Source organism: Enhydra lutris, unplaced genomic scaffold, assembly GCF_002288905.1.
Source record: "Enhydra lutris kenyoni isolate GAN:26980312 unplaced genomic scaffold, ASM228890v2 scaffoldscaffold22, whole genome shotgun sequence".
Classification (NCBI taxonomy): Eukaryota; Metazoa; Chordata; class Mammalia; order Carnivora; family Mustelidae; genus Enhydra; species Enhydra lutris.
The window spans coordinates 13757568-13771569 of NW_019154106.1; the positions used below are offsets into that span (position 1 = coordinate 13757568).

At 38.2% G+C, this 14002-nt stretch overlaps 2 protein-coding genes across 2 annotated transcripts; both read left to right on the top strand.

Moving 5' to 3' along the window:
* The first annotated feature begins 804 nt into the window (after positions 1–804).
* On the top strand, positions 805–7995 carry LOC111149552 (olfactory receptor 1030-like). Its single transcript, XM_022506646.1, is given in 4 exon segments — positions 805–994; positions 997–1726; positions 6824–6934; positions 7929–7995. Coding segments are annotated over 4 exon segments (1098 nt in total).
* Positions 7996–12256: 4261 nt separating this feature from the next.
* LOC111149783 (olfactory receptor 5M11) lies at positions 12257–13225 on the top strand. Its single transcript, XM_022507045.1, has one exon. The coding sequence runs from the start codon at positions 12257–12259 to the stop codon at positions 13223–13225; it is 969 nt and encodes a 322-aa protein (XP_022362753.1).
* Positions 13226–14002: the final 777 nt, after the last annotated feature.

The window sequence follows — 14002 nt, forward strand, 5'->3', positions numbered from 1 at the left end:
TTTTCTTTACTGTCTCCTTCCCTACACCAGGGAACATTTTAATATGTTTTCCCTAATCACTCCTCCAATGAATACTCAGTGTCACCAATATATATGTGTGTTTATATCTTATATGCATACATATATATAGTTTATGTACTGTACACGTATTTTTTCTTATACCAAATATATAATTGATTTTTATGTACCATGAACGAATTTTTGGCCCTGATATTTGGCATTAATACACAAGGCAAAGGAGATCCTAGGCTAAGCCTTAAAAGTTAAGTAGGATTTGGTGATATGAGGGCCTTCTGAGTAGAGGAGACACAAAGAGAAAGGACATGCGTTGCAGGGTTAGGGAACAAACGGCTTGACTTGGTCTTGAGTTCAGAGGGGCAGGAGGACAAGTTCTGCAGGGATGTGTGTTGTTTCATTCAATTGCGCAAAATAGATGAGGATTTATATACAATATCAAAAATATACCGAGAAACAAAGGACTGCAATGTTCAAAACACAATAGCATTTAAGGAAATTGTAAGTGAACTAATGTAATAAATCTTGCAGAGAAGATAAAGTCTTTTCAACATGAGGGGACTTGCAGAAAAACATTTAAAATATGAATGCCCTCCTCAAAGGAACGCTATACTATTTTAGAGGTTTAAAGTATCAATTGCATATTTCCTCAGCTATTTCTTTATGTCACAAGTGTTCTTACAAGTTTTAGAGAAGACTGATCAGATGATATGATGTGGGTAAGGGACACATGACAAAAGACATTTTATTTCCTTTCTTTTAGCCCTCATTTGAAGCCAAAGACACACAATGTTAAAGAAAAATGACACAGTGGTGACTGAGTTTATTCTCCTGGGACTGACAGATCGAGCTGAGTTGCAGCCTGTCCTTTTTGTAGTTTTCCTAGTCATCTACCTTATCACGGTGATCGGCAACATGAGCATGATTTTGCTGATCAGAAGTGACTCGAAACTTCACACTCCAATGTATTTCTTCCTCAGTCACTCTCCTTTGTGGATCTCTGTTACGCCACCAGTGTCGCTCCTCAGATGCTGATTCATTTCTTATCCAAGAGAAAATCCATTTCCTTTCTGGGTTGCATGATACAATTCCACTTTTTCATTGCCCTGGTGATCACTGATTATTATATGCTCACAGTGATGGCCTATGACCACTACATGGCCATCTGCAAACCCTTGTTGTATAGCAGCAAGATGTCCCGATGTGTCTGCTTCTCTCTCGTGGCTACCCCTTATGTTTATGGCTTTGCAAATGGTCTGGCACAGACCATCCTGATGCTTCGCCTCTCCTTCTGTGGACCCAATGAAATCAACCACTTTTACTGTGCAGACCCACCTCTCATAGTCCTTGCATGCTCAGATACTTATGTCAAAGAAACTGCCATGTTCGTGGTGGCTGGTTTTAATCTCACCTGTTCTCTGGCCATCATTCTCATCTCCTACATTTTCATTTTCTCAGCCATTCTGCGTATCCGGTCTGCTGAGGGGAGGCGGAAAACCTTCTCCACCTGCGGGTCCCATTTGACGGCTGTCACCATCTTTTATGGGACACTGTTCTGCATGCACCTGAGACCCCCTTCTGAGACATCTGTAGAACAGGGGAAAATTGTTGCAGTGTTTTATATCTTTGTGAGTCCTATGTTAAACCCTTTGATCTATAGCCTGTGGAACAAAGATGTTAAAAGTGCAATCAAGAAAGTTGTCAAAAAGAAGTTATTTCTTGGGGCGCCTGGTGGCTCAGTGGGTTAAGCCTCTGCCTTCAGCTCAGGTCATGATCTCAGGGTCCTGGGATCGAGCCCCACATCAGGCTCTCTGCACAGCAGGGAGCCTGCTTCCCCCTCTCTCTCTGCCTGCTTCTCTGCCTACTTGTGATCTCTCTCTCTCTCTCTGTTGAATAAATCAATAAAATCTTAAAAAAAAAAAAAGAAGTTATTTCTTAAATAGACACTTTGATCACAAGTGTATATATATATATATAGGATATTTTATTATCTGACCAATTAATGAACATTTACAATTAGCAAATCACTTTCTGTCATTACGTGTTTTTTGTCTTACTTATTCACATATGGAAGTTGAGAAAAAAAGTGTCAAATTATTTGCTAATATTGATAGTTTCAGCTCAATAAATTAAAAATGACTCAGAAATTGAAAGAAAAAACCAGATGGCATTCTTAGTGCTCCATGAATTCAAGAAAGAGGGTTCCATCTATATACTCATATTGGTACTAAGTTATAAAATAATTATCAAATGATGTTATGTCAATGACTGTCTCTTTGCTTTTGTAGTTTTTAATAATTTCCAAACTAATTTCTGGAAACATCTCTACCATTGTCTGTAAGAAATTTTTCCCTTTTTCTTTTATAGAAATCATATAACAATGATTATCTTTCTGAATCTCAGATTATTACTCTAACCAATATGTAGAATTATGCTACTGGTTCAATGGTATCCTCATTCATAAGGATTCAGGTGGAATGGCAACTTTCCTTAAATAGGCTGACTTTATATCAATCATTTCCATAATAAAACTAATTTAGCAGTTTCACTTGTTAATTTTTTATTATGGACTGTTTCCAACACATATGCAAAAATAAAAAAAATAGTGTAAAGACCACCTGTACAAGCGTGAGTGATCATCATTAAGTCTTCATCTTTGCCACTTTGCTTCAGACATTTCACATACTCAGATCTTCTCAAATTGAGCCCTCCTTGCCTGATTCTGTTCCTCTCTCCATTGCCTGCATTCAACTGTCATTGAATTTAATGTTTTTATCCCTATGGAGAGTTCTAACAGTTGCTGGTGTTTATGTATTCATAGATTTAAATAATGTTATTTAGCAAGATTTAAAATTTGGTAATAATGAATTATGCTCTCCTCTTGCAAATTATTTTATTTTCAGTAAATGTGGTTAGATTCTTCCCTGCTGGTTCATGTAGCATCAGTTTTCACTGAGATAGTCTATGTGAGTGTATACACATACCACGCACTATCTATCCATTCTATTATTATTTTCTAAATGTTATTTATTTATTTGACAGAGATCACAAGTAAGCAGAGAAGCAGGCAGAGAGAGAGGAGGAAGCAGGGTCCCCACTGAGCTGAGAGCCCATGCGGGGCTCGATCCCAGGACCCTGAGACCATGACCTGAGCTGAAGGCAAAGGCTTTAACCCACTGAGCCACCCAGGTGCCCCTTTATCCATTCTATTCTTGATAAATGCATCTATTTTTCCTGTTCTGGATAATATGAAAATCTAGCAATGCATTTTCCTCTGGAATTCTGAGTGTGTACCAGTTCAAGAGATCCTCTCAGGTACACTCCCTGGAGGGTAATTTCTGTGTTATAAGAAAAGAACATCTTTAAATTCAGAGAAAAGGGCCAAATTACTCTATCCATCTGCTCTCCTGCAAACAGTGTGCAAGATTGGTCTTTACTCCGTATTCTTATCAATACTATATATTATCAGACTTGCAAAATGCTTTCAGGTCTGATGGGTTTAAGGGATTCTCCTTTCTTGTTTAAGCTTTTGCGTTGTCATTTTAAGTGGAAAGAAGTGTTTTTAAGTGCTTTGATGCTACTTGCAGAGTTTTCTTTTCTTTGGTTGTATGTCTGTATTCTTTGTTCATTTTCAGCGGGGTTATTTTATCTTTATTTTGTACATTTGTGATAGCTCTTTATAAATTCTATACTAGGTACTAGCCTTTTAATGATTTCTGCAATGTCTATATTTCAACCTGATTTTAGCTTGTACTTCGCTTTTGTGCCTGATAGACTTGGTGGGATGGATATTTTTCATTCTTTTTCTTTTTTTTTTTTAAAGATTTTATTTATTTATTTGACAGAGAGAGAGATCACAAGTAGACGGAGAGGCAGGCAGAGAGAGAGAGAGAGAGGGAAGCAGGCTCCCTGCTGAGCAGAGAGCCCGATGCGGGACTCGATCCCAGGACCCTGAGATCATGACCTGAGCCGAAGGCAGCGGCTTAACCCACTGAGCCACCCAGGCGCCCCGATATTTTTCATTCTAATATAGTTCAAATTTTAATCTTCTCTTTGTGCTTGTGCTTTGTATGTCTTGTCTAAATTCTTTCTTAATATAAAGATATTCTCTTTCAATGGCTTTACAGTTTTGCATATTTAAGTCTTTATTTTTGTTGATATCCTAAATGTTGCAAAATAATCTTTCATCCTGATTTTTAATGAAAGTGATACATTGTCTGTATCTTCAATACTGCATATGTTTCTCATTAAGGTTTTAGGGAAAATTCTGTCATGAATCAAGTTTTGGATTTGTATCAGTCCGGTTCTCTATCGTGGGACCAATCTGCCAATTCCTTCATCAATGCTGACTATTTTTATAAAAATAATTTTACCACCCTTCTTCTCGAAGTTTGAACATTGGAGAATTTTCCTGTAGGGTCTCTTACAGAAGATACGATTAAGATGCATAGAAATACTTTATTCCCCAGAGGTCATGTCTGTTATTTTCGCAGAAGGCAGGTGATACCCACTTCAATGAACCAATGGCAGTGGCTGTGAGAATGAGGAAGATAAAAAGCTATTTATAGCTTTTTCATTCACGCTGAGGTCTGTGCCCACCCTTTTGTTTGGGACTTGCGATTACAAGTGTTCCTGACCTTGGTGTTAACATATGTTGCAATCTGTTGTCAGTTCTGCATGCCATGCTCAGCTTTTCTCTCTTTTGTAAACCAGTCTAATTCCCAAACCTCACTCTGCCACATCTAGGTGTAAGTGTTCAGAAAGAACATGGCAAGAAAAGTGGGGCATTATTGTTTTTATCTCTTCAGGTAATACAGGTGGTTCATTTCTTGCTGGACAATTTGCATACTCCTCCGTATCATGATACCCTCCTGCTCACCTTTGGTGTTTTATTTTTTATTTATTTATTTTTTTAAGATTTTATTTATTTATTTTACAGAGAGAGAGATCACAAGTAGGCAGAGAGGCAGGCGGGGGTACGGGAAGCAGGCTCCCTGCTGAGCAGAAAGGCCGATGTGGGGTTGGATCCCAGGACCCTGGGATCATGACCTGAGCTGAAGGCAGAGGCTTAACCTACTGAGCCACCCAGGTGTCCCTTAACTAAGTCTTCATTAGTCATATTTGCTTAGAATAATAAAATGGTTATGGAATATTTTATTTTATTATTTTATTTTATTTTTTAAAGGATTATGGAATATTTTAATTCTGAGTACTCCTGCTTCTATATCATATGGTATCATAAAGAAGTATATAATATATGGTTGGTAATAAATTATCACTTAATAATAGGCTATTTAAATATTGTTATACATGACTGCAATTATAACTTTACTGAATATTTATTTGTTATTAATGTTCCTTTAATATTAGCCATTTTTGTCAATGACTCTCTCACTATTCCTTTTGCAACCACTTTTCATTCTGGGTCTAGTTTTCTTGCACATGACTTATACCCTTAATTATAAGTTCTCAATGACAGTTTCTGTGAGAGAAAGTCTGTTTTTTATTTGTCTGAAACTCTCTCATTTTAACTTTAACTCTCCAAGAGGAATTCATTCAGATATAGATATAGATAGAGTGGTATTTCCTTTCAATACACATAAAATATTTCATTTACTGGCCTGTATAAATTTGTTTTAGAGAGGAACATATTACTAGATTATCTGTTATTTTTCCATAGGTAAATTTTCTTCTCATTTTAAATTTGGCGTATTTTTAGTTTCAGTTTTTGTCTTTGTTGGTATTAGCTATATTTATCCTGCTCCATCTTTGGTGGCTCCTTGGCTGATTTCTCCAAGTTAGCTCTATCCTCCGAGTTTATGTTTTCTTGGTATAATAGAACTTTAATGTACAGGACTTTTCACAACTATAAGTTTACATTTGTAAGATATTTGTATCATTTATTCATGATTGTGTCATCCCCAGATTGTCAGCTCCAGAGGGCAAGGTCCATATCTGGTTTTGCTTGCTATTTTAAAGCGAGTATTTTTCCCAAACCTAGAATATAGGTGATTCTCAATAGATAAATATTGAGTTAATAAACTATCATTATGCCCTTTGCATTATAATCATTTGATGGAAAATACTACTCTGCACTACTTTCCACCATGGTCTTTATGAATCTAATGAATTGAAAACCCTACTGTGAAACTAAAATTTACATATCCTTGCTTCAGAACAGAAACTGTTTAAGGACACAAAGCTTTTCACTTTCTCTTATACTCTCTATGTTGACAGTACAGTGGTAAATACAAGGCTTTCCCTGAATGTTTTTAACCTTGTGGATGAATGAATGAATGTCAGTAAACCCACAGAATGTTTAGCATGGTGTGAGCTTGTCACATTTCTTTGCTTAACTGTCAACAATGTGGTATCAAGGACTATCCATTGGCCTGTTTGAATCCCAGGCTCACAATTTATAATTTGCTTCAACAAGGAAAAGTTTCTTAATCTCTCTTAGCCTCAGTTTCCCATCTGTTAACTGAAGATGAGAGTACCAATGCCCCATGGAGTGGTGTGAGAAATTACTGAACTAATGCTTGCAAGGTGCTAAGCCTAATACCTGGCCCACACTGAGTGTCTAATGCCTGTCACCTATGATTAATCACCCCCATTCTGATTTCTTTCCTGTGGATTCTTAAACTAATTAGTCACTGATTCCATTTCATCTCCCTACAGATTTCATGTGTGAGGAAGAAAGAAATATGTTTCATAAAACGCAAAGTTACTTGGGAGGGGGCTGGATAACGAAGATTTGTTGTGTGTTCACAGAATTAAGCATACATTTCACACTCCTTATATTATCTAGCAAGTATCTGTTGATAAGCTACCATCGTGCAGGGACTGGACTAGATGTTGAGATCACAGTCCTTGCCTGCAAGGGTTTGCAGTGTCATGGCGGCAAGAGAGATATTGGCAGGTAGTGAAACAGAGTGTGTTAGACAGGGATGGGGGCAGAGCCCTTAAAGCACATGGCAAAGCACTAAGTTCTTGGTTCTGTGTAGGCAGAGAAAGCATCTTTTGAGAGAGATCTATTTGAGCCTTTCCTATTTCTCGGAGCAACTTGAATCTGACGGGAATGAGGAAGGTGCTGAGTAGAGGGGAAGCTCAGGGAATATTGAAAGCCAGATTTGAACAAGACAAAGTGTGACTGCAGGTTGAGGTACGGCAGCTACCTACCATTGAAAAGAGAGTCCACTGCGCATGTGCAGAGGGGCGTCGAGTTCTACCCTGCCACGTGATGGTTCTGTGGCACTGGGGGTGTTAGTCCTTCACTGCTGCTTTAGTGGAGACTCTGTCTCTTCAGCTGAACATTCAGGATGGAGTCTTTGCCTCTTAGGGTTATTTTGAGGACATTTAATTACCTACATGAAAGTTGTCCACACATAGGAAGTACTCACCAAGCCATTAGCCAATACCCTGTGTTTTTCACAGTGTTACCTATGGCTGACCCTCTGCAAGCCTGTGATGTTCCTCCAGGGCCATTCTGAGAGCTCTGGAGTTTAGGGGAGAAAACAGTCTTAGTGTGAAAGAAAAAAATTGGAAAACTCAGATGATCATTAAAATTTTGAGATGGAGCGTTTCTGGTGTTCCTTCCCCAGAGATCTTAGGGCAAATAGGAAATTTAAAATGATGGAAAACAAGATCGAGGCATTTGATTAGCTTTCTGATCCCAGAGTGTCCTAATTATTCCGCAGAGGCCTGATTCCCCATGTAACACTCATTGATGTTATTCTCAAGATCTTCTGAGACTTGCTTGACGACCTGTCTGTACCTCCCACATCCTAGTATAAAGGTAGCTACATTTCATAGCCTAGAAAGGCCCCAGTGAAGTTCCTTAATCAGAAGTGAGAAAATAGGTGCATTTCAGAACGAGAAGTAAGTGTTTGTGTTTTCATGTTCTTTATTTTTAGCCAAGCGGAGATTGCAAAATGTCTCAAATTGAGGCACGGTAATTTGCACCTTGTTTGCATGAAATAAGCCCAAGCAAAGCCTTCTGTTCTCAGTTCCTGGGTTTGAACCTCAACTAATTTCCTTAAAAAACAGTCTTTGGAATTTCTATTGATCTCCCTTGATAATATTTTACAGATCTGTCACAGGTACAGAATAATAAAAAAAAAAAAAAGGCAGAAGTTCTACTCGCTGTAGAAAAACATGAGGACATTTTCAGGCATGTGTGAGCGTTTACCTTAAAATAAAGTTCTTAGACCTCGAGCCAGGGGATCTAAAAGCCCTTTACTTTTTTAATCTGTCTATCACCTATCATCCATCCATCTATCTATCTATCATCTGCCATCACCAGCTATCATCTATCTCTCTATCATCTATTATCATCTATCCTCTATCTATCAACTGTCATCTACCTATCTTCCATTTATTTATCATCATCATCTATTATCTATTTATTTATCTATGTATCTATCTATCCAGCATCACCTATCTATCTACCATCTCTCTACCATCTATCTATCTAATCATCTATCACCTATCTATTTCTTTCTATAATCATATATCACCTATCTATTTCTTTACTTTTTGGCAAGATTTTGAGTGTGTGCATTTATCCTCTTTGTGGATCCATAGTTACATTGGTTTCATTAGATTTTTATGAAATTTATATTAGAAAAAAAAAGGAGGAAGTCTAAGGACCATTCTTCCACTGAATTTTTGCTAAGCGTTCTTCCTTAACTTACTTCCTTTTCTTTTTTTTTTAATTTTCAGAAACGATATGTTTTCTCATTCTCTTGTAACTGAACAGGCTACAAAATTGATCTAGACAGCCAACCCATTAAGTCGTGTTGCCCTCTAGCACATTCTCACCAGGGCTGAATCCTTGCCTGACTTTTTCTTTTTTTTTCCTTTTCTCCTTTTTCTTCTGTTCACTTCTTCTTTTCACAGGAGTGCTATCCTCCTTCTATATCCCCATTATCAGCTCTGTTAGTCTCTGTGTTCCAGAAACACTTGGCTTCATGGGCAAGCATCTTGTGCAGTTGAACTCACCTGATTTCAGAAGCATGTTAAGCTAGGTTTCATGCCCAGCTGTCACCATCCTGAAATGCTTCATTATTTTTGAACATAGATAACTAACATTCTTATTTTGTACTGGACCCTGTTTATTAGCTAATCCTAGTTCCAGGTTTTACCACTTGCAGCTTTGTACTGTCCTTTTGCAACTCCTTTGTTGGTTCTTTCCTCATTAGTTAGGGACTTTGCTTAGTTGTAAACTACTAAAGCCACAACTTGTTCAGAAGATACTCACCTTTCACTCTAGCTTGACACAGGCTGCTGGGTTGTCTGTGATCTTCTTTCTCTGCAAAAGGACTTCTGTGCTACTTTTGAGTGGATATTTCTGGATCCCAACAAGTCACTGAGTTCATGGGTCTGGACTATTTCATATCCCACAGGCAGTCATTAAGTGATATGCAATAAATGAGTTTTTCTGCAACTGAGACTTTCAAGTCCAATTTCCTGCCATGCGTTTTATAAATCGGAAATTTTGTATGAAATCCTGATCTTTTTTTTCCTTTTTTCTCTGTCCTGGGAACACTGTCTACCCTCTTTCTAGGGTTTCCTGGGTGCAAATGAATATGAAATTACCTCCTTTGCAGCCCTTTTGATGTCATTTAAAGAAATATGCTGTTTATTTTTTTATTTTTTATTTTTTTAAAGATTTTATTTATTTATTTGACAGACAGAGATCACAAGTAGGCAGAGAGGCAGGCAGAGAGAAAGGCGGAAGCAGGCTCTCCGCTGAGCAGAGAGCCCGATGCAGGGCTCGATCCCAGGACCCTGGAATCATGACCTGAGCCGAAGGCAGAGGCTTTAACCCACTGAGCCACCCAGGCGCCCCAAGAAATATGCTGTTTAATGGGTAATTTCCTGCTAGACACTTCCGGAACTGTAGCTACAACTCTCTACTGACTTTTGTTCTGCAGTGAAGGTCATTTTTATTCTTGGTAGGAAACTCATAAGTGGAGATGAATCAGGCTTCCAAAGAAGTGAATCATTTACATTTTAGGGAACATCTAAGCAGGGACTTTTGCACTCCTCTGCATGAAACCTGTACACATACACACATCCTTAGCAGTTCCAAAGAAAGATCACATATGGTGCCTTTGTCTCCATTCTTTATTCTTCCTAGAATACCTCCTTAAAATAAGTTCACTGCTTGTGCTCATCCTCCTTCAGTTTGTTGCTAAAAAAAGTCACCTTTTCACAAGTACTTCAGTGATGTTACTATTTAAAAGTTGAACACCCTCTCCACAAAACTCCATTTGCTTTCTTTTTTTCTTTATTAAAATTTTTATTTTATTTTTTCAGTGTTCCAAGATTCACTGTTTATGCACCACACCCAGTGCTCCATGCAATATGTGCCCTCCTTAATACCCACCACCAGGCTCACCCAACCCCCCACTCTCCTCCCCTCCAAAACTCCATTTTCTTAATTTTTCTCTCTAACACTGCCATTTGAATCATCATTTACTTAGTTGCATTCTTCTTTGTCTCTGTCTACTAGATGCGAATGCTAGAAGGGCAGGGATTTTTGAAGGTTCTGTTCATTTTGGCATCTGCAGGGTCTTATCCACATGATGTGTGGAGTATCAATAAACACTTTATGAACATCTAGTTTGATGTCCACAATGACCTTAGGGGCAGGCAAAACAGATGTTCTCATTCCCATTTACAAATGAGGAAATGAAAACTCATGCTTAAGGATCCTTGGTCATTATCAGTAGATGTTACTAGTGCATTCAACAAATGTTAAGTACTTACCCTTCTGGATAAAGGAGATAAAGCACAAAAAGACACTGTCATTGGCTTTCTAAAGCTTAGACTAAACTAAGTTTCAGTGACTCATTTTGAAATGAGATAAGAATCGGGCAAGTTTTTTTAAAAAATTGAATATGAGAGAAGGGAGAAGGCAAAAAAAGGCATTTGAGAGGAAGGAAGAGGAAATTCAACACCAGTAATGTTGTAAAGGAGAGCTAAAAAAGCCATGGGGATTGTCATACCTATAGATAGAAAGAAGTTGTGATTAACAACATAAATACTGACAATGCAAAACTTGTTTCTTTATTGGCACATTATATCATTACTGTAGACTGTTTGTGAAATACTGAGTGAGAATTAATGTGACTTGATGATTCTTTGTTCATTTATTTGCCATAAGTTTACGAAAACTCTATGACTTTTAAAATTGTGAATCTGGGAACATCTACTTTATAATCTCCTGGGTAATTTTTACATATGAAGATACCCATATCCCACATAAGAGGTTCTTAAACAAACTTTCTGTGACTTTTCTTGATTAAGAAGCTTTCTAAGAAATATCTTTGTACATTAAAATTCAAAAGCTCTTAATTCTCCTAAGGACATGCTGTCATGTCAAGCTCCATGGGGATACGGAGATGAGTAAAACACTTATAAGTAATTCATTTTTCATGCTTACCCTATTTTTTCTTTTAATTTTAAAATTCAGTACATAAAAAGTACTTAGAAGTCAGAGTACACAGGGCATCTGCGCGGCTCTGTTGGTGGAGCATCCAACTCTTGATTTCGGTTCATGTCATGTCTCAGTGTTGTGGGATTAAGCCTCCCCATCCAGCTCTGAGCTCAGCACAGAGTCTGCCAGAGATTCTTTATCTCCTTCTGCCCCTCCCCCATTCCCCCCCCCACTCACACACATTCTCTCTAAATAAATAAATAAAATCAAACAAACAAACAAAATAAATAAATAAATAAATAAATCATGGTGCAATAATGAGCTAGACTTTGTCCCTGCCCCTGAGGAAGGAGTATTTGAGGAGTGGAAAGTAGACACATTATGGTGATGTAATGTGCTACAGAATGAATGAGAAGTAGGCAGCTTGTGCTGGAAGCATAAAACATACCAAGCCTTGTAGGATAAGTAGAGTTTGAGAAGCCAAAAATATTGCAGAGAAAAAGAGGATATGTAGCTCAGTTGTATATATGGATATAGGAATAGATATAAATATTGTTATCCTTAGGTATAGCTATAGGTATAAATGTAGGTGTCTATATAGAGAAATATAATAGTAATTCAATACAAAGACAAATGAAATAATGAATTAGTAGAAGTACAGAATCTGTTTAGGGTAGTATAATATGAATGATACATGTAGATACTGAGAAAAATCATTGTAATAGTCAGTAATATGATTTGTACCTTCCTGTCTCCTTCATTTCTATTGTTTCTAGCACAGGTCCAGACTCTGAGAAAATGTCCATCACAAATGAGAGTGCAATAACAGAATTCATTCTCCTGGGGCTTACAGATAGCCCCGAACTCCAGCCTCTCCTCTTTGTGCTGTTTCTGGGTGTGTACCTCGCCACCCTCTTAGGCAACCTGGGCCTGATATTATTGATCAGGCTGGACTCTCACCTTCACACGCCCATGTACTTCTTCCTCACTAATTTGGCCTTTGTAGACTTGTGCTACACCTCAAATGCCACCCCGCAGATGTTGAGTAATTTCTTGTCAGAGAAGAAGACCATCACCTTTGCTGGCTGCTTTACACAGTGTTACATTTTCATCGCACTTCTCCTCACTGAGTTTTACATGCTGGCAGCAATGGCCTATGACCGCTATGTGGCCATATGTAACCCTTTGCACTATAGTATGAAAATGTCCAGGCGCATCTGCATCTGCTTGGCCGCATTTCCTTATGTCTACGGCTTCTCAGATGGGCTTTTGCAGGCCATCCTGACCTTCCGCTTGAGCTTCTGTAGATCCAATGTCATCAACCACTTCTACTGTGCTGACCCACCACTCATTAAGCTTGCTTGCTCTGATACTTATGTCAAAGAGCATGCCATGCTCATATCAGCTGGCTTCAACCTCTCCAACTCCCTCAGCATCATCCTGGTGTCCTACGCCTTCATTATTGCTGCCATCCTCCGGATCAAATCAGCAGAGGGAAGGCACAAGGCATTCTCCACCTGTGGTTCCCACATGATGGCAGTGACCCTGTTTTATGGGACACTCTTCTGCATGTATGTGAGACCACCTACAGACAAGACTGTCGAGGAATCCAAAATCATAGCTGTCTTCTACACCTTTGTAAGTCCGCTGCTTAATCCACTGATATACAGTTTACGGAACAAAGATGTAAAGCAAGCCTTGAAGAATGTCCTCAGAAGGAATATGGTCACTAAGATGGAACTGCCTCCAGTTTCCAGTAAATCATAAGTAAACCTTTGGCTCAAATATCTTTGCATCCTGATGATGTATTTTGATATTTTCTATGAATATGTCTCAAATGTCTCAGCTAAAAATCTCAAGTCTGAGAAAAAATGAGTTTCACTTATGAATCTAGGCTCTTGTTCCTCAACATGTGGTCCACAGATCAGCAGCAACAACGTCATCTTGGGGTTTATTAGAAATTTAGCACCACATTCTGCGCTTAGATCCACTACATCCAAATCTGGGTTTTAATCACATCATAGGTGATTTGTAAGCATATTAAATTTGAGAAGCACTGCTCTAAGAGAAATTCCCACTTACTATGTCTTAGGACATTCCTGTGTTCTTATTGTTTACAACGATAAACAGGATAAAGATGCTCTTAGCTCAGTTCCTTGGATTTATTTTATTCCTATTACCATCTATCTTTTGAGACTAGGAGTCTTTATGAAACATCTTTCTGTACTTCTCTGACCTACTAAGTAAAGCTAAAAAGCATGAGTCAGGAGAGTGATTCCTGTTTCTTGTGAATGTGCTTTTAGAAAAGGTCAGTAAGGGAATTGGACGAGAGGAATACAGCGATCTTTTTTTTTTTTTTTTTTTTTTTTCCTGCTTCAGAGTTTTGTCGATCCTGTCTGTGGCCTCTGAACTATAGGGACTGACTTCTTCCTTCTGACCTGCAAGCCTGAATTTACATACTCAGGTCTAGGAAAAGAAAGAATACTTTCTGTGTCACTTGAATTTTAAAAATTGAAAATTTCTTGGCATTATCGTTTATCTTCT

Excerpts from the sequence above, each read along its gene's own strand:
- LOC111149783 (XM_022507045.1), top strand. The coding sequence starts at position 12,257 with ATGTCCATCACAAATGAGAGTGCAATAACAGAATTCATTCTCCTGGGG.